This window comes from Morone saxatilis, unplaced genomic scaffold (genome assembly GCF_004916995.1).
Source record: "Morone saxatilis isolate NCDOM2014 unplaced genomic scaffold, NCSU_SB_2.0 Contig9, whole genome shotgun sequence".
Lineage (NCBI taxonomy): Eukaryota > Metazoa > Chordata > Actinopteri > Moronidae > Morone > Morone saxatilis.
This window is the reverse complement of record NW_023340268.1, coordinates 7,211,816-7,233,135: the sequence shown is the minus strand read 5'-3', so window position 1 is coordinate 7,233,135 and position 21,320 is coordinate 7,211,816. Positions and strand designations below refer to the sequence as shown.

Sequence of the window (21,320 nt, the reverse complement as noted above, 5' to 3'; positions counted from 1 at the left end):
ATATATATATATATATAAGCTTCAGTGGTTAATGTTGCTCTCTGTATGTGTATTCATATTCCATATTTCTTTGTTTGGTTTATAAGCAGATTACACAGTTAGACATGAACATAAAAGGAACCTAAAATTGCAGCAGACCTCTGCTACAAAGCTAAGTCAGTAGGCTTACAGTAATGGCAGCTCCCCTACCACACACACACACACACGCAGAGCTCTCTGGAGCCAACAGGACCAGTGATGCTTCCAGAAATAGCCTAACCCCAGTGATCCAGCTCTGCTGCAGCAGTGTAAGTGCCCAGTGGTGCTGCACAGAGAGTCGAGGCGTTTGATGAGTTCACATCAGCCATGACAAGCTGGCTGAGGAGAGACGGTAATGTGGTCTGACTCCTATCGCCACACATTCAGAGCAAAGACAGATGCATGCATGGATGGACAGATGGAGGAGAGGTGACAGCGTGACAATGGCCTGAACATTCAGCACAAGACCTCAGCAACATATTGGTACTTTGGTGTTACCTTTCAGAGATATCAGTCAGATGCGGTTTATTTATTTTGTAAAAATGTTACAACCTGAAGGTTTTGCTTAACTAAAAAAAAAAAAAAAACCTAAGGATCATATGTTAAAGAATAAAGTTTTATTTAAATATTAAAAATATTTGTCTTTTTCATGTTAGATATCTTTCAATTTAGATTTCAAACATACTATGGGTATATGGCAGTTTGGTACAGCATATATTTTGTATTATGTAGATACACAACATATGCACATAGGGGTTAAGTTTGCTACTCACTTGCTCCCTTTCCAAGTGCGAGCACGAAACTACAGTAGCCGCAAAACACTCCAAAGAAAACGCAAGCAGTCCTATCTAGAGCGAGTATTTGGTTGGTCCCTTCTGGGATACTGCAGAAACATGGCGGTTCAAAATGGTGGCCACCACAGAAGGCGACCCGATGCATGTAGATAAAAACGTTTGATTCGAAGGTAACAAAAACATGATTCTCATTTTCAGGTGTTAATACACTAATGAAAACATACCTATGAATATATTATTCCATTTCCACCAATAGATCCTTCTAAATGTTACACACTGGACTTTTAAGCACACAAAAACATGTCATATATAATCTCTACCATCCATCCAACATGAGATTAACAGAGTATTATTTTAATAAGGCAATAGACTGCGTGAAAAAACAGCCTCTGAAAAATACTGTAAAAAAAGTAGATCCTGGCTCAACTTCTACCACAACAGGGTAACTGTCTCACTCTAACCACAAAATGGAAGATAAAAATTGTATTTTGTAAAAGTATTGTAATATCCTGTTATAGTGTTGTAAACCACTGCATGTTTGGGAGTCTGAGCATGGAGTTTTGAAACATATGGACATTTAGCAGATAACACAGACCTTTGAGCCAGGTGAGTGGTGGACCCTTTAATCCTGTTACACAACAACAATCACAATCACACATTGGTAGAACCCCCGACTATGTTGTTGCTGGGCTCACACAACTGTTGCCTGGTGTGAGGATGGTTCAGTGAGTTCTGGTGAGACGGGGATCAACAGGGCAGAGCCGAGGAGGCAGATCATGTGGAGAGTTTCTGAGGTGCAAAGACCGATTTCCCTCCATTACGGTTTGAAAAGTTATGTGGCTGGGTTGGAGATGTCTTCCGGGAAGTAACAGAGTAGTGTTTATGAATATTATCTGTGATAGTGACCGGAAGATATATGGGATGTACAACACAACATCCCCGATTCCGCTGTTAGACCATAAATCCACTGATAATCAGCACGCAGCAGCTTTCTGGTCTCTGCTGCATACAGTGGTGCATAAATCACAGCGCAAGCAGACTCCTTTACTGTCGACTCCAGCATCCTCCAGCCCTGTACCAAACCTGTCAAAGAAGTTTATGGGCCTGTAATGAATAAAAGGAAGGAGAACAACAAATGACGTGAGGAGGGAGGGAAGGCGGTTGGAGGCTGAGGAGAAATAGTGGACGGGAAGAGACATGACGTGAGAAGCTAAATGATGGCAGATATGAATCAGATCACAGGAAGCAGCAACCCAATTCCTCTGGAGCAAAAGAATGTGATGCCGAAGAGAAAAATGAATCACTCATCACAGAGGGCCTTGTTTCCTCCATCTGTAGAGAAAACATAAGTACCAAAGGAGTGTTTGTTTTGCTTAATGATCACACCATCTGCTCTCTATTTACTCAAACTGTCCCCGGTTCACTCGAGGAGAGAGACTCTGCTCCTGAGAGGTGAGAAATGACTCTCCACTCACACTGATCGCGAGTTGCTCTCTTTCTGTCATAGAGTGAATCACTTAGACGAGATATTCTTAGCAAGATGAGGAAGACACACAGCGTGGCGCGTCTGAATGGGGAATTTAACAACTTGAAGCCAGCCAGGTCTTCAATGAGCAAGAAGGCATGAAAGAAAGATCTTTGCATGAAATATTGATGCTCCTTCCAAAGTGTCATCAGAATCACAAGCGGAGGGAACTGGATGAACCGTTGAGGTAAATGCCAAGTTTTTAATACACAGTTTAGCTAATGGTCCTGTTTAGTTTAGTTTACTCCCTACTGTTTCAGTTTTAGGAGAGGAGACACAGCGATACAAGGTGCTCAAATCCTACTATGAGATTTCAATTGCAAGCAGTGATTTTTGTTACTGTGGTGTATTCGAACGTCCTGTTTGGCATACACCATACAAAGCCACATTGTCCCAATTTAAGACAGACAGTAAATGAGTTGTCTTTGTTATTCTGGAGGTCAAACAGTGTATGTATTAGTGCTGAAACAATAGTGAATAGACAGAACATGTGTCATTTATCCAGCAAGATGCCAAACAGTCACTGGTTCCAGCTTTTCAAATGTAAGGATGTGCTGATTTTCTCCGTTTTATATCATTGTAACATGGATATCTATCAATGTTCTGTACTGTTTGGGACTGTTTGTCAGACAAAATAAACAATTTAATACCTGACCTCTATAGAGATATTTATTTATGAGCAGGTCACTGTTTTGTTTGTCTCATGGATGCAAATGTGGGTGACACAACACATTTTTTTTGCAAATGGTCTCACATTATTCCACTGATCTACAGGTGGTATAGACACAGAGCAATATTAGCATTCATTTGGAGTCATGTTTGTGTCCTTTGTGACCTAATGAATATGTAATATTCACTCTCCTTTTAGTTCCATTTTTGGTCTCCACCAACTCCTGAGGGAAATAATTGTCTCTTTAGCTGCTAACTTTGTCTGTCTGTTGTTTGGTGTTAAGCAGGTAGTAGTAAAACCAAAACAGTGAGCTGGAAGACACTGAAACGATACAGAGAGCTGATAATTCTCTGTGGGTTTGTTCTTTCACAAAAAATATTCTGCTGCGTGTAAAACACGTCAGGAAGCGTTTTGCAGGGATCAAACATTTTTCCATGATGGCTGACATGACCTCTTCCCTGTCAGGTTCTATTTTTCTCCTCTGTACCAACTGTTTACATGGGCAGCAGTGTTTTACATTTAGAAAGTCTCTTGTCTCTGCTTGTCCATGTTTCATTTCGTCTTCCCTCCAAACTGCTAGGTCATCTTATCTCCATAATTCAGCGGCCAGATGCACAGCTGCCTGGCAACAATCCAAAAAGCACATTTCATCTCTAAACAAAAGGGTGAAAGCAAAACTGCTGCCGCTAATGGCTCTATAGTTTGCCAGCCAGGTATACAATCATGTCTTTATCATGACTATCATTTTCACTTTGCAAACCCAACTTCAGGCCTAATCTCTCGCAATTAATCACTAAAAACCAACTGCAGACAGGCTATTAAGAAGAGACAGGGAAAAAAACAATCTTCTTTTGAAAGATAAGCAGAGAACTGAATGACTATGCTGAGTGTATGGAGATGTAGCAGATGAGAACGGAGCCGTAACCAGAACTGACAGGTCTGGTGACTGAGGCAGAGAGAATTAATGAGGATTTGAACTTCAAAAACTGATTGGAAATTTCAAGTGGACGGATGTGTAATTAACTCAGGATGTGCTTGCAGGTCTGCAAGTTTAAACTCTTACGGAAATAGTGGCAAGAACTATTTAAATGTATACATTCAGGGATTAGCAGGACAACAAGGTCATGAATATTTATTTAATGTTCCATATGGACAAGCCCGCTGCTTCCCTATTTATCTTCTTTGCACACACTGACACTTTTACGTCTCATATGTTGATTACTGCACACACGCACCACACTGACCCTGGCATATGCTCTTCCCCCTGTCACCGGCCATGTTAATCAGTATTGATATATACCATAAAAATGCCAACAAAGCTGAACTTACAGTAAAGACTGAGCACACTGCAGTAGGTGTCAAGCCTGCCAGGAAGCCAGAAATATCTGCTGAACTCACTGCACCAGTGTTCCACCTGAGACCAGTGCAGAGGCCACGCAAAATACTGTGTAGCTTTTGGAGTTTGGTCCAAACGATCAGAAAGGGCAACCCAGAATCCACAATAGAAGCAGCAGCACAAAACTGTCCTAGAAAACTTGTAAAATTCTACAGCGAAGGGAAAAATTTAATGTGCCTTTTTTATTCTTTCACCTGATTTAGTTTTGACAAATAAAACACCTTTTCACTGTGATTTGAATGTCATCAATGCAAAAATGGTTCAATGTAAAAATGACAACAGAAACAGCAAGCCAGCCTTCTTTCGGAATACAAATTATTTAATGTGTGGGTCTGTCAGCAAAAAGACTTCCACCTCACACCAATTGTTCAGAAAGTAACAACACAAAGAATATGAAATGGCTGAGGACAAAAACTACCAATTTGTAAAAGCTCTTGCAAGATGCGTAACGCCACACCAACAGCCAGTCTGGGCTGCAGGATATAAAATGACATTGTAGTTCGCACAACTGGCAGTAAACATTCCAGCAGATTAGCTTGCCTACACTCATTATTCCAATGACCCTTCCCTAGATCTTCATCTACCGCACTTGCCTTATCTGTGTGCAGTTTTTAAACAACATTTCAGGTGGTTAGAACTGTTTCTAACTTGCACATGTTTTCGCCCAGTTGGACCACGCAACGTTGTAATGTTCCCACATCCAACATCAGCACAATGTTATCATAACTCATAAAAATAATGACAAAAAACAAAAAAATTAGACCCAAGTTTTAATAAAACAGAATTATCCTTTCATGTTATCTTGGCAAATCCACCTCCACCTGCTTTCTCCCTTTCTGTGCAATCGATTTAAAAAGACAAAAACATAAAACTATACTCCCACGTGTCTGCTTTGAATTTCAAGTCTCGAGGCCAAGCCCTGAAATGTTGCCATGCCTGTGACACCCACCTCTTTGACCTCCAGCAGCCGTCCTTGGTACTGACTCTTGGCCCGCCGAGCTGCACCCGGGGATTTGTGGTGGGTGATGGTGACGATGTTGCTGGGTGAGGCCGTGTGGCTCAGGTGCCTCTGAGAACCCGGGGATGAAGATGGGGTTAGGTGGGGGAGGAGGGAGAAGCTACGGGTCCGACCACAGGATGAGGAGCCCTGGGGGGAAGCAGGGAGTGACACAGAAAGGAAGAGAGTGGGAATTTAAATGTGAAAGGAGCATGATAATGGAATATAAGATAAGGATAAGGAAGAGCATGCTCTTTAAAACTATCTTGTTAAAAGAAAAGTTTCAATAAAGAATTCCAGTGCAATTCCCCAAATCAAATAAACCACAAAAAGGTTCAATATTAGATTTGTATTGAAAAAAAGAGCCTTTAATGTTTATGGGGTTCTTTGGCTTGCCTGCTAATGCAGAGAAGAACAGCAGCCTATGCAATCTGTGGTAACCCAATTTTGGCCAATCCAGGATGGTAGCACTCTTTTATTCAGACATCTCTTGAACTTTAACCATCTCATTTTCTTTTCTTGGGGAGAGTATTGCCCTCTAGGGGGGCGTTCAGGGAAGCGCTGGAAGAAATATTTTGGAAAGGGGGGCCTTGAGGTGTTCTTGTTTGTGGCAAGTTTCCACAAGGGGATGATTTTGCAAGTTGAGAAACTTGCAAATTAACATGGTCTGCATTGTTCTAAAACATGCCAGTTTACACCAGTGCGACTAGACGAGATTGTGTAACATTAAAGACAAAACTAAATCTTCAGAACCCAATAATTTGCCCTCCAATTAACTAAAAAAAACTGAATTTGACTACAGCAGGTGCCACCACCAGGTTTACGAAGATCTACTGTGCCTTATAAAAAGGTAGTCATCCCTTTTTCTTGTTTTCTCTGCGCCGTAGCTAAAGTCACATCACATTCTTCATTTTGATGCCTCCTTCGCTTCCCCTCTGTGACTGTTGTCTCTTCAGTTCGCTGACCTCAGTGCTCACACAGGCAGCGATGTCAGAACAGTATCTCTCTCTTCTGTCTTTACTCTCCATTAGTTTACAGCAGCGCAGCCGGACCAGGCACCAGAGATTTATTCCTCAGAAGAGCACAGAGGTCTGGTCACTGCAGCAGTGAAAATAAAATAGATCAAATAAACAACTTCCACCCCAGAACGCTACTCACTGAGAGGGAAACAACCAGCCTTCAGTATGCAGTAACGAAGGAACTAAAGTAACATGTCATTGTAACATAATGTCACATACATGATTAGGAGATACTTGCTTGTGCACATTTTTTACAAAAAGAAATATGAATACGACTAAGAACATTTTCCTTGTGATTAGATGCATCCAAACACTAAATAGGAGTTACAGTATAGTAGGTAGGTTCTTGTGTAATCATTTTAATAGAAAATAATCAGCTTACAGGAGAGAACATTGTTGTATTGTGCAAGGCTAAGCCACGAGCCGTGAGTAAGCAGAAAAGGAACAGCATTTCAGAAGTGCGAACAGATAGAGATGCCAAGGTTTTGAGCTCCACAACTGGCACAGAGCCCCGAGCATTTCAATAAAGTGGAACAGGAAGAAGATGTCAGACCAAGAAAATTCAAAGAGGAAAAGAAGAAGAGGGAGGAGATGAAGGAAGAGGATCGCAGGTGTGAGGAACAGACTGAGTATAGGGGTTGTAATGTCTTGGACCTTATAGAACAAGTGTTAACCAATATTTAGGGCTCACGATGCCTTAAAATGAATCGATGTCTACTTGTGACTCCTGGCCTCAGTCTGGACATGACCTGTGAACAGTTTTCTTTCTCATATTGATTTATTTAAAAGGATTTTTAGAGGCCTGAAGACGTGCAATAAACATAATTTTGCATTTCTGCATTGTGAGTACATATAGAATTTCAATCTGTTGCCAATAGACATTAACTGGTTTCAAAATTATTATTTTTTTTAATTAGTGAAGACGGTGGAATAAAACTTGGTTTATCTCTAAATTCTTGAAACAAATTGAAAGATAGTAAAGAGAAAAAAAGATTCTAATTGTACTACACTTGTTTTTTTAGAGGCATCTGTAGATTAAAAAATGTCTCATTGTAAGGTAACGAAAACACAACGATTCCATTTTTTTTAGATTATACACTATACCAATGAAGATTATAGATCGCACCCATGGTGAATTTAGTGCCATGATCGCGACTCCAGTCTTTTCATCTTACATAAAGGACAGGATGTGCCTGACAGACTCAGCTCAGGGGTATAAAAAGTCCTGATGCTTGCTACTTCACAGGTGCTCTGCTGTCACTCGACCGTGGGCGGACTTGGCCCTGTGTGAGGCAGCGTGGGTAGACGGTACAACGGTCAGCTGCTGACCTGTCATTTTCTACACTACAGGGAGAAACGATAATTACACATAATTAGCTATTCAGTAATAACCTTAGTTAGAGAGTATGAAAGTAGTTTGTAATTACCTTTACAAAGATATTTTTATGGAATTATCAACTGAAAATACTTTCACCAATAGTAATAAATAATAAGATTTCTGTTTCAGGTTTCCAAGTCTGTTATTGGGTTAGGCCCTAACCCAATAACAGACTAGGGTTAAGCTGGGGTGGGTGGGAAAAGCTTGGTAAACAGTATTGTTTGCTAAATTTCAACATATAAAAGATATTCCTACTGTAGCCAAAATTAGTTTAAAACCCAGAACAGACAAACACACCAGGAGGCAGGAGCAGGACAGACAGTAAACAACATTACCAACTCAAAGTCCACCGATTGACTCTCGGTGCCCTTCCTGTCAGGAGGTGTGCGTGTGTGTTTGTGCGTTTTGCTAATCAGCTTGATAACCTGCAGCTGTTCTCACTGCCTGACTGAGCAGCCATGTATCCCCACCTGCAGCGAGCTCTAAAACCACACTACTGTCTGACACACCTGAATGTGACATCAGTGTACATGGAAGTCTATTTATATAGTGGTAGTAGTAGTGGTAGTAGTAGTATATTTTTCTTAATTTTTTAAATTCTCACCCAGGATTTGTATCTTAAATGGGTAGGACTTGTTTTGCTGCCCACAAAATATATAAAATAACTATACTTTACCCATTTACCCAAACAAAAATAGTATATGTATAAATTAATAGTGGAAATAGAAGAGAATGTAAATTAATTAAAAAAATTATTTCATTTGCCCAATATCTCTTATCTTTGTGTTTAACTTTATATACCTGAAACCAGGACAACCAAAGTTAGACTTTCAAAGCAGCGACCTTAATAAGAACCACTGTAACCAACTCTCTGTATATGTCAGCTGTGGTTGGACAAAAAACTGCAAACAAGGTCAAACGCTCTATAGAAAGCTCCAGCCAGAGAGATAAGAGTGTCTGCTCATAAAGAGTTATTGCTTTATTGGACAGTCACAAAGCAGGTGCTGGAAATGAAAACCACACCAGTGCGGAGTTATAAAAAGATTATTTAAAAAAAAAAAGGAACATGGTGAAATACAGCAGTCTTCGATTGTTTAATTGAGTTTAAACGTTCATGATCTTGGAAACAGCAGCTGACTAAACAATCTCACCTCCAGGTAGCTGCAGTTTTCAGTCATATCACGTTTATTTCAAGGTCAAGGTAAAAACTGTACCACAGTACTGTGGTCATACATGTCTAAAAAAACAACAACACACAGCTACACTAAACCTGCACTAACACACACACACACTTTATCCTGAGCAATGCTAACATCACCACCACGGCTCTAAACAGGTGTATTATACACAACTGGACCGTATCTTGTTTTAAAAGGACAATTCCAGAGCGCCTTGGTAGCTCAATGGTTACAGCACATTCAACATGGCCACATAGTTGCAACCGTCACCAGTTCTAACAACGATTCTTATTTTGAGGTGATTATACACTAATGAACATATACCTATGAATCATTTTTTACATTTCGGCCAGTAGATCCTCATAAATGTTACACACTGGACCTTTCAGCCTCCACTGGATACAAAGACATCAGGGGTCTCATTTCTAACTGTACATGTGGGCTTGTAGAGGGCTGGATATGAGGCAGTTGGACTATGATTCATAAAGGGAAAATTGCCTGCAGGTGTACGTACGCAGTTTTATCAATCAGATATTTTTTTTTTTTGCACAAACACATTTTAACCTGTAACATTTTACAAATACATGATACAAACATAAATGCCACTACTTTCGATCATTTCAGGTTTGAATGCCACTCTTTTAATACACCATCTCATTGTCTCTTCTTCTGCAATGGTTTAATGGCACCCGACTTCTCAATGAACCAACTACTAATAGTCACATAACAGTAATGGATGGAAACCCACATAATTCGCATTTTCCTTTTGTCAATTTCCATTGAATGGAAACCTAGCTATTGTCTTACTCATATCAAGGCTTATTTGTGTGTTGGCAGGATAAACAGAAAGCAAAACATGATTTGTAAATCTATCTGTAAACTTCATCTGCTGATGAAAATCATGGGATATGATCAAAAGCTCCAGAACAGATATTAAAGCTTCAAATGTTTCTGCTGGTGTCAGATAAGGTGTTGATCTGCCTCCATGTTGTTACAGTTTGTGATCCGATTTTGACAATTGTTAAGTCTCCCTAAGCCAAGTTTGAAAAAGGTTATTTGGGTCTGTATCCAACAACAGCACAAAAATGTGGTCTCATCTTTTTATTCAGCTTTCTTATAAAGTCTTGATGAGGGAAAATGAATACCCTGGCCGTTTTTTCAAATAAATACAATCGCTCACACTGCTTCTACTAAAGACGTCGGTTATCAGAGGATGTAGCCGGGAGTCTCCACCGCTGGGCTGCCTCATCGCCAAAGAGTGGCTACGTAACGATTTCGTGAGGGACGGCAGGACTCAGTGCAGCTCAGGGGAAGGATTAGACCACATGCATGTGCGTACAGTATTAACAGGCGCTGCCCCGCAGTCAACGAACAGGAACAAAAACGCCCCTTTAGCTCCGCAAGGCAGTTAGGGCGGGGGGGGGGGGGGAAAGACTGTCCTCCTCTGTCCACTTTTCCTTGCTTATCCAATTTTCTCTCATCTTTTGATTGCTTTTCTCATCACGGCTGAGCAGAGTAATTGGACTTTCCTCTTGCTCCAGCTGTGCAGCAGTTTGATGTTGTGAGGAGGTACGTGTTGAATAGGAGAGCCGCCGATGAAGCGGCATAAAAGGAGGCTGCAGTATTTAATTGTTGAAAAAGACACTTGAAAGAGAGGTTTTTACTCGAAGGAGTAGTACGCATGAGAAAGAAAGTTTGCTCCTTGTCCTCTCTAATGTTTAAAAAGGTGAAACCGTGTTTGTGAAGTATAGGAGGGATGTGTGTGTGTGCGTGTGTGTGTGTGGTGACTCACCAGCACCTCCTGGCCTCCTCCTGCTCTTTCCACACTCAAGTGTTCATCAGAGCCCTTCAGCTTTCTCACCTGAAACCAAAAACACAGAGACAAATTAATGGAGAACAATGAGAAGAAGGTGAGGAAATATGATGAAAGCATAAGCATCTTCCGGGGAAGGCACTAAATGGTCTAATACAGGTAACAGGACTTACACATGTGTCACACATTAAAACAAAACTTAATGCACAAACATTGAAGAGCCAGACAGTTTCCCCCTTTTGGAGTTTGTTTGTTTTTGTTCTATTTTTATGAATATTTCTCACATAATATTCACACGTATTTGTCTGCTTTTGACAGTTAATGTTTAAAAACGCAGCAGATTTTCTTTTAAATGTCTCTTATGTGTCCCATAAAAGTACCAGTGAGAGTGCCTTTTGTTTTAATGCTCCTAAACTGTGGAACTCACTGCCTCTGGATATTAGAATGGTGAGTTCTCTTAGTATTTAATTAAACACCTATCTTTTTAATCTGGCTTTTACTTTGGAGCAATGTTATAGCCTTGAATCATACGTTTAAACATCATTTATATCCCTTGTATGTATTTTTATTTTTTTATTTTGTTTTTATGTGTTTCAGTTTGTCATGTGAAGCACTTTGAGCTGCTTGTTTGTATGAAAGGTGCTATATAAATAAAGATGAGTTGAGGCTATAAACAATCCAATGCATGCTTGAACAACTTGAAATACCTTCAGTCCAGATTTACGCAATGGGGGCTTCATCACCACTAGTAATGGACACAATGCTTTTAGCCAGAATCCCCAGTTTTAAAGAAGTTATTTTGTAAAACATATTGGATTGTAATCATTAACACTTTCCTTATCTTTGTAGAAAGCGCCCTCATGATGTAATCTAGTTCAACCCAACCTTATCACAGAGTTGCATCCGCACCACTCTGACAGTCCTCTGAGTCCATAAAATAAAGCTTTGCAAGATTCACAAAGCAAGGATTTATACTTGTTCTATTGACTTGCTTTACAGATGTTTCTAATTAAGTGGTAAATCATGACAAACAAGATACATGAATGCAACATTTCACAAAACTGGAAAAGTCCACTAGCTTTTGTTTTGCAAAAGCTGCTGGCTGGTAAACAGTGTTATGAAATCTAAGCTTTACACTGCTTCAATATGCAACAGCCTCCCAATGAAGTTCAGAAATTAAGAAACTCCGCTCAAAACATTTTAGAAACATACCAACATCAGCTTGTTCATTCAGAGCTGCAGCAAAGACCGGCGACAAATGTGCCTTCACGGCTTCCGTGTCCAAAAATCAACTTTAATACGGAAAGTTTGCCAAAGAGAGATAAAGTTTGGATTATTTCTCTCCTTCATGCACTGCTGATTTCAACACCGTCACAACCTGCAGTGGGGCTCCAGAAGGAACTCTATAACAAGCCTCATTCTCCACTGGATCAGGCGAATGGGGATGTACCCCACCGAGATGCACACAGCACACACAAATACACTGACTAATCCCTCGAAGCCCTTGCTAAACCTCCAAAAATGCACATACCCAAATATTAATCCATGAAAACATATTTAAAAAAGTGGTTGTGGATAAAGTTAGTTACTAATAACACCAAACACTAATCTTTCAGAAAAAAGCCCACAGAGATATAAGGGAGGACAGTGAAACCTGTTAAACATTTAGTGACACTCTTATCCTCAAATAAAGCAGCAGGAGTGTGCTACCACATTTACCTAAATTGCTTGTGTCAATGGAAGTGCTAAAAATATTCTCGAATTAGTCAAGCAAGAGGAGTTACACATGAGACATTAAGGCTGAGCTCTGCAAAGTGTCAGTGCTGGATTCTCACATCTTGTAAATGTATTATCTTTCCATTTTAAATTGAACCTTAGTTGCATCTTTTTTGTATGTTTCCTCACTTTCCTCACTATTTTTACTTTTTAAATGTTTTTAATTGTTGCTTTTTTATCATTTATTTCTTATTTCCTCTTCGCACATATTTCCTTACTTATTTTCACACTTTATATATTTATTTGTTTATTTTCTGAGTGGGGTGCTTAGTTGTAAAGGCGGAAACACATGGACAGATTTGATTAATTAGAAACCATTACTTGTCTGCAGAGACGTGGCATTTATTTGGATGACATTTAAGGTCTGCAACTGTGGATTTGCTAACCCCGTTCGTGTTCATGGGGAGAGATTAAAGAAGAAAATGAAAGAAACCTCTTAATAACAGATGAAAGAAAATGATGATGCAGATGGTGTATTGAGACCAAACTCCCTCCCAGTTGAGTTGACTCAGCACTGTTGCTTTCATGTGAAAATATTTGAAAAGTCTTTGACCATCTGTTTGAATTTGGAGGAGGAGCAGGCTTCTGCAAGAAGAAAATTTATAATTTTAGAGGAGCTACTAAAATGTTCTTGCCATGGTAAAAAAGAAAAAAGAAAAAAAAAGGTAGTTGTTGTGTAGCTGCATGTAGATCAGGTGTCTGGTCAGATATGTCACATCTCACATTAGCTCTTCTACTAACATTACTTTGTCAGTTTGATCAGTTAGCTCACAACAGTCACACCTAGCAGGGTGTAAATATTTAGTAACAACTGCAGGGTAACTTATCTCACTTATGTTATAACTAGGCTTCATAAGTCTGAACTAATGAAGAGCTGGTGCTGGCTGTATTTAATGAAAGCAGGAGGCTGCTTCAAAACTTCATAAAGAAAACAAGTAGTTTTAGCAGACCAATAACATTATGATGAATATGACTCAGATTCAAAGAAAAATCTTTCAAACTCTAGTGGGAATGTTAAATGAGACTCATGGGAGAGGATGCCATTTAAAATGAAAAATGTCACCTTTAGACTCACTAAAAAAAGCCAGTGGACTTGAAGCAGAACAGAAAGAAAGACAGAATCAGGACTTTTTGGGACTGCACAGAGGGTCTTCACCTGGTGGAGGACCCTGCTCCTGAGCACAGACTGGCAACCTGTTGAACTCATGAACCTGACCTGAGTTTACTAAAATGGGAAACTGTCACATTTACAACAACAGACACACAGGAGAACAGGAATCTTAAGGGAAATGTCAAGGCTTTTCCACTCACTTCTCTTCCTGAGGAACATACGCCAAAAGCTTGGACCAGGGTCATGTTTACAACTGTGCTACTCTGTGTCTGCCAGTGCGTGTGTGTGTGTTACCTTGGCACTGCTGTCAGAGTGACGTCTGGCACACGCTTGGAGCTGACTCATCCAAAACTGCTGCTCCTTGCCGTCGGAGGCTGCAAAGACACACAGAACGAAAATAAAGTAATAGAATTAACTTCCTTTACACACAAGACATTGAGAATAACCAATAAATCCTGACATGAGTTCAAAGTCAGGTCAATATGCAGTTATAAAAAAAGCCATCTGCCTTAAAGTGTTTCCACATCCAGCGATGTTGTTTACAATTCAGTTCTTATTACTGCACTAGGATTTCCATTTCCACAGATTAATTTTTAAATTATAAGAGCACTAAGTGAGCTGGAAAAACAAGATGCCAGTAATCATAAGATTATTTTAAAATTGTAGTCTTTTTGCAAGATTATTTAATAAACTGTCACAATTTGAGTATAAAATGACCGTCTGTATGCCTTTCAGGGGCTATTCCCACAAGGAATGAAAGGTAGAAGAGCAAACGCTGAATTACTGTAATTTTTGAGGACACTGAGGTCGTGTCCTTGATATGACTTCAAAGAGTTCAGCAACCTGGAGGAGTTATGCAGGTAATACATAAACACTGTATTTGTTTGGCTCTTTTTAGTACTTTTAGACTGAAAATATTCCATATTTGACTAGCAAACAAAATAAATTAATACTAAAATGTACTGTTCTCAGACAAAGAAGTACATTCTTAGTAGAGTGGAGAAGGCTTTGAAAGATAACTGACCAGTGTTAAGCAATAGAAATATATTTCAATGTAACAGTTGATTCAATTTTTTTTTAATTAATTCATAAAGAAAATGAAAAATTAAAACAATTGAAACTAATTTCGATACTTTCCTTTTGGGATCTGGTCTGACATTTCTGAGTGGGGCACAGAGGTGAATTAGGGAGACTTGGCCTCATGTGGGGCTGCATCTAAAGATTATTTTCATTTTTGATTCTCCTATCCAATTAATTGTTCAGGCTATAAATTGTTTAAAAAAAGTCTGTGACCCCTGAGGTGATATCTAATCAACAGTCCAAAACCCAAAGATATTCGGTGTATAATGACATAAAACAGAAAAAGCAGAAATGTTCACATTTAAAGAGACTGAAATCAGAATAGCAGACGTGTTTGGTCAATAAATAACCGATTGGTTGACTAATCGATTGTTTCAGTTCTAGACTCATGAGCTCCTAGTACAGAGAGGTCTAGACAAAATACTGGTAGCTGTAAAAACACAATTCATATCTGTTGCACCCTCCTGTAAATATTTTTAGCACCAACATAATAAGATCATGTTCAACCGGCCAGAACCGATACAGTGGAAAGTGTTTTGACCCCAAACATCGTTTACTGAGAGGAAAAGTGGTGAGAGGAGGCAGAGACACAAACCCACACATACATAGAGCATTTAGGGCAGGTGGTGGGTGCATGCGGTTTCAAGGGCAGTTTTTGGGTGGAGGGGTTTTAGTGGGTTTCTTTAGCAAACATCCCTCGCAGGCACTATCGTTGCTTTTTGTGTAATTACAAGATATTCCTGCAAGTTTAACCTTAAGCTACAGCTAGGAGTCGGTTAGCTTAGCTTAGCATAACCACTGGAGGCTAGCTGAAAAAGTGTAAACACGCCAGGCTATTTGTTTCCCCCTGTTTTTGTGTTAAGCTAAGCTAACTGGCTGCTACTTTAGCTTCATATTTACCGTACACACGAGAGTGTTATCATCCAACTCTCTGCAAGAGAGTAAAATATCAATACTTCACATGTAGATTATAGAGAGCATAACCATTATAGAGCAGGTTTTAAGGTGGAATGAATGAGTATTTTTGATTAAACTAGTGACTGCCTTGATTTTCTCCCACAGAGATCAATAAAGGAACATCTTATCTTATCTTATCTCAAGCTGTGATATAAAGTAAAGTGCTAACATTTGGACAAAGTGCGATGAAGGCTGCATATGACTGAGGTATCGGTGAGGATGACCTGCTGGATGTCAGTGATCTCATTTGCAGCCAAATGATTATTCAACTTGCCAACTGTCTACCTGGCCAATTGATCCTGTTACCTTCTGAATGATGTCCTCAGGGCTGGTATCACATCTGAACCTCTTCATTTTTTCCTCTAGATGCTAAATTGAACATTCAGTATTCAAGAAACAGCAGCAATTCATTTGGCCAATTTTGTGAGCAGCACAGGAAGCAGCTTGATACTCTCTGCATGCTTGTGGTTTTCCCCTTGGCAAAGAGACAATACAGCCTGTTATCTAAACACAAATAGCCAGTTGAAGCCCAGACTTGCTGACTAACACAGCGGGCTGCAGCCCTTCCAGCTGAAGGAGACGCTGACAGTCTGCTTGTGCTGACCCGCTGCAGGTCAGACTGGAAAAGAATATCCTTCTGATCCCATTTCACTGACTAATTATTACAGAACAATGTCTTTGATGGGTCTGATAACATTGAGTTTATGCTGTAGGTCAATGCCAGCAGGAGCACCAAGAGAAGAGAGACAAAAGATGGCAAATGAATGCACCTGATTTCAGATTTCTGTTAAAATGACTGCATTTGGTGATTCTGTGCTCTAAAAAAGCATCACTCAACCTTGAATTATTGAGTAAAATTGCCTTTAAAACTCACCTAAAATGAAGACCCCTCTCAGTAACAAAAGGAAAGGTGTGTGGCAGTTAATCAGTACACCTGAGCACAAACTTGTTTAAGGGTGCGCTTGATTTTGTAACACAGTGTGATCAGTGGTCAGATGACTATTAAAAGTTCTATATCAATGGCAACTGAAACTCCCCAAAAACAACAACACCCAAAATCTCTTGCTTTTTAACAGATACACCAGATAGCAAACACTGCCATATAAACATACACATAACCTAATCTCTTTATTAACCACAGCTGGTAGTGATTCAGTTTACATGCACACTTAAGCTCATATAGTTTAATTTTTAGACTAACCACAGCCTCGTCACTACAGTCTGTCTGTCGCTCCGCAGTCACCTTTTCCCCAATCATGATTACTTACATTGTATGGCACTGGCTGAAACGACCGATGCTGTTGTTTTTCTTGGCAGGACAGGCTCAAAATTAAATAGTAACAGTCACATAATTAGTTTCAACCCATAAAGATGTCAGTAATATCTGGATATGAATCACCTGCAATGACTTATCAGGATTATTATGTTAATATATTTACAACTGAACTGTGAAGAACTAAAAAATGTCTGTGTTTTTTATTTTTCAGCGCCAATACACTTTTTCCAGTACAAGTGTTTCAATGCCAATGTTTCCTTTTCCTTTTCCTGTTCAGGTTTTGTTTTTAATGCCAAAAATCACTGTTCTAGCATCTGACAATTTCCGACAGTCACAGTTGTTTTATGTGTGAGGATTTGAACTTTTTCATTATTCACACTACTACTTTGGTTACTCGTTGAAAGGACATCTGAGTGCAACTCCATTAATATGTTTGAGAAGAGACTGTGAAAATGTTATCCTCATTTTGGGTGAGAATGTTTTTTAATCACATGTTATACACTCTGGTTTCAAGCATACTGAAACCTTTGATCCAGTAATGTTTAATAGAATTAATTAAAAATTAAATTCCGCTCTGTTTGTCAGACAAGTATTGTCATTATGTTTCTTCTGATTTTCATCCAAAGAAAAGCTTTAAATGTGGAAATGAATGTAGCGCTCTCCCTATTAGCGACTGGATGAGGATGGATAGCTTTATTAGACTAATAAGGAGCTGCATCGCCACCAAAATGAAACTTTAAAATCTTCTGGTAAGTGTTAACTGTTTTTTTGACATGCTGATGGAAGTTATTTCAGCAAACAGAGAATTCAATTTGCACTTGTCAGTCACTCGCACCGCCGACATCTGCCACAGTCATGAGAACACCTACAAAGGCCTGTTTAAGTGAAGAAGCAACTCTGAGAAAATGAGACGTTCACAGAAACCCTTGACAAGTGCAGCATTTGAAACATGCTCTCCCACTGGGGCTGGCTGCTCGCCTCTTCAGAGAACAGAGTATTCATATAGAAACACGTGTGCAAAGCTATCTTTCTCCAGAAACACCAAGTAACCACCTTCCCACTTATTCCCATTGTTATCGTCCACAGAAATCACTCACCAAAGGAGCCACTTACCCAGGGAGTGAGCAGGCGTCTAAATCAGATATTTTTCTCTGTGATATGCACAAGCTTCAGTGTGATTAAAGATAATTAGTTGTCTGTATTGAGCACAGCAGTGTGTGGCTATGCTAATATGCACCTGTTCATATGGTGACGCAAGAGACGCACTACTTAGCTGAGAGCAGGACGTGCTGTTCTCATTCAGGAAGAATACTATGATATTGATGTACATTTCAAAGCTGGTTTTGTGTCACAAGAGCTGCAGACTTGGAGGTGACAGCTCTATTCGTTTGATGAATGCACTAGGTTTGCGCTAGAAACAACAAAATGAGAAGCTGGTCTGCCCGTCCATTTAAAATGAGCGACAATAGCTTGTTTAGAGAGAGCAGGAAGTGATTTTCTACACTGCAAGCACTATCACTAACTCTCTAAATTCTTTTTTTGCGTCGTTTGCGGTTGCTCAAATCGATTAAACTGAGAAACCACAAGCAGCTTTTATCAAGTACCAAAAGTTGTTCTTAGTAAGTTTCAAAAATGAAAGAAATTGACAAAAGAAAAATGTCATAAAGACCCTTTCAATGAGGAACTGAAACCGTTATATTCCATCTACGCCACCAGAATTTCTCTGGTGTTTTAACATGGTAGTTTAGATCACTAACATGAAAACACACAATAACACAAACAAACTAACTAATCAAGGCACCGATAGACCTGCAATTCCTGTGTTCTTTGAGCTTCAATTGCTGTTTTTATCAGAGGAGTATGGCGGCTTTAAAGAGAGCCGTGTAACAGAAGTTTTACAATTCAGCTGCAAAAATTGCTCCTCTGACTCACGTCCAACATATACTGTGATTGTCTGTTTGTATCTTTCTCTCTGATATCTTTTAAACTTGCACAGCACAGACTTTCCTGCCTTCCTGCCCTTCCATCTGAATTTCATACGTCATCGGAATCACTTCACTGCAAATGAGCTATAGACTCCTGTCCTGGCCTGTGTGTCCTATTTAAATGTCAATATCCATCCCAGAGAGACAGCTGAACGTTATCCGAACACTACTGGGACAGAGAGAGAGAAACCTCCTTTCAATCATTTCAACACCATCATTGTCTAATTGCACCCATTTTAATTACAGCATTGTGAAAGATGTTATTGGTTAAGATAATGCTAGGTCTGAGGATTACTGATTGGGACCAGCAGTTAGATTTGATTAAAGTGCTGGGAGATATTATGAGCGAGGCACTTTAAACATATATTTCAAGAAAATGGACATGCTGACAGGGACTAGAGAGGTTAGAAGAGTAGCCCAGCAATTACAGCAACCAGCCTCTCCTCATCAAAATGACACAATAACCCCTGTAATTATTTGCACTAAATCAGTAACACCATATTATCTGCTAGGAGAGAATTTGTTGTAAATTAAGGTTTAACTCTGTTTAATTGGCTTTTAATAGCTTTTATTCACTCCAGATTCAGACTGTTGCACCTTATGTTTGTTGTGATGTGTTAATCGTTTATGCAGTATAGCAGAGGGGAATTGAATGTCATATTTAAGCCGAATAAGTGTTACTTTCCTGTAGGACACAAACACTACAAGGAAAGCAGAGCCTGAAACATCCATATGTATAAGTGACCTTTTGCTATTGACTTTTGTGTTTAATGGATTTTTGTTCTTGAATTAAAGCAATCTATAGGACTACAAGAGATAAAGAACAGACAAGTACAGACTGTTTCTCCGATAATTTTGCCTTTTACCTGTTTCTACTCTTTATGCTAATATAAGATAATTGTCTACTGGCTTTAGCTCCAGTATTTAGCTGCTGTATTTGGCATACAGACAGTGGTATCGCTCTTCTTATCTAACTCTCAACAAAAAAACAAGGATGTAAACGAGGATGCTTTGATGAAACCGTACAATAACTGATGTTAATCTGCAGACAGAGATGCAAGACAATAAACCCCTAACTGTTCACTCACTGACAGTCATTCTGGATAGACACACTGGCAAAAAATGTCAAGTACACAGCTCACGGTAGTCATCCCTGGAAATCATACAAATAGTTCGCTGTTTGCAAATAAGAGACATATTTTGGCAGATTTGTAGTGAGGTATGATCTTGGAAGCTTTATAATAATCAATCATTAGGACGGGTCCAGCATCAAAACACTGCAACAGTATTGTTTTAATTATTATGATGCACCATAAAGATTGTGTCACGCATCCTAATCAGCCAGTTTTAAAGCTCTGCTGAGCACAACTTGACCCTTTCATTGGCTGACTGTCTCACTGAAACATCGTATGATAAATTGCTTAATTTGCCATCTGCACATTCAGACATGATTAAATTCCCACTGCTCTTCACCTTTGTGCTGCAGCAATACACAGGGCACTACGCTACAGCAGAAATACTGCCTTTATATTCCTCTGCTCTAGCAAATTACACTGTGCTACTGTGCAGCTGTGTTAGATGTCACATAAAAGTCCCACGATGCCTCAAATTAGACATTCTTAAGAAACATTATTAAGAGTTGTGATCACTTGTTGCATAGAAGACACCACAAAGCAAGTATATACAAATAATATTAATGTTATCTTCTTCATTTATATCATCTAGCAAATAATATATTATAGTAAAATTGGTTGTGCTTTCCATAATAATGGTAGTATACAAAACATTTTGATTCATTACTTTGATTACGAAAATTATGAGTAAGAGTTGTCAGCCCAAACAACCTCCACGTGTATCAGCTTGTATGTTGCCTGAATCACTGGCTACTACTTGAAAAAGATTTGATTTAATGGTCTTTCTGGTAATGAATCCAACTGAAACACTGAAATTGTGCCCTTGCTTCTGCAGCAGCTACAGATTCTGTGTATCCAGTATCTTCTTACACCAGTCACCAACAGGGACATTTGTTCAGAACCCTCTTGTGAAAAGGTCTCAACCTGAGAATAAAGGTGGCATTTAAAGCTTTAGACACCGACCATCCGTGAGATGATATGCAGTTTATACATTACTCCAGACCGAACCTTCAAGTTACACTTTTTCAACCCCAGGTTAGGCTTTCAGGGATTCCCATGGTAACCAATACTGGATCTGAAGCATACCGACTAATCTTAATCACAGACTGCTGAGCCACTTTGTACCCGGCTGTTTGAGCAAATTGAAATTTTTGAGTACAAATGCTGCTATTGAACTTTAATTTCATTGAACTTCAATTAATTAAAAAAAAAAA

The 21,320-nt window shown here is 39.4% G+C and overlaps 1 protein-coding gene across 1 annotated transcript in view; it reads right to left on the bottom strand.

The window, feature by feature from the left end:
- The window catches only part of LOC118342836 (oxysterol-binding protein-related protein 10), a gene marked incomplete at its 5' end in the record, with an annotated part of 55,748 nt that overhangs the window by 32,543 nt on the left and 1,885 nt on the right, over positions 1–21,320 (bottom strand). Inside the window, 3 exon segments of the mRNA XM_035681499.1 lie at positions 5,353–5,550; positions 10,768–10,836; positions 13,970–14,049. Of these exon segments, the coding sequence (XP_035537392.1) occupies positions 5,353–5,550; positions 10,768–10,836; positions 13,970–14,049 (347 nt within the window).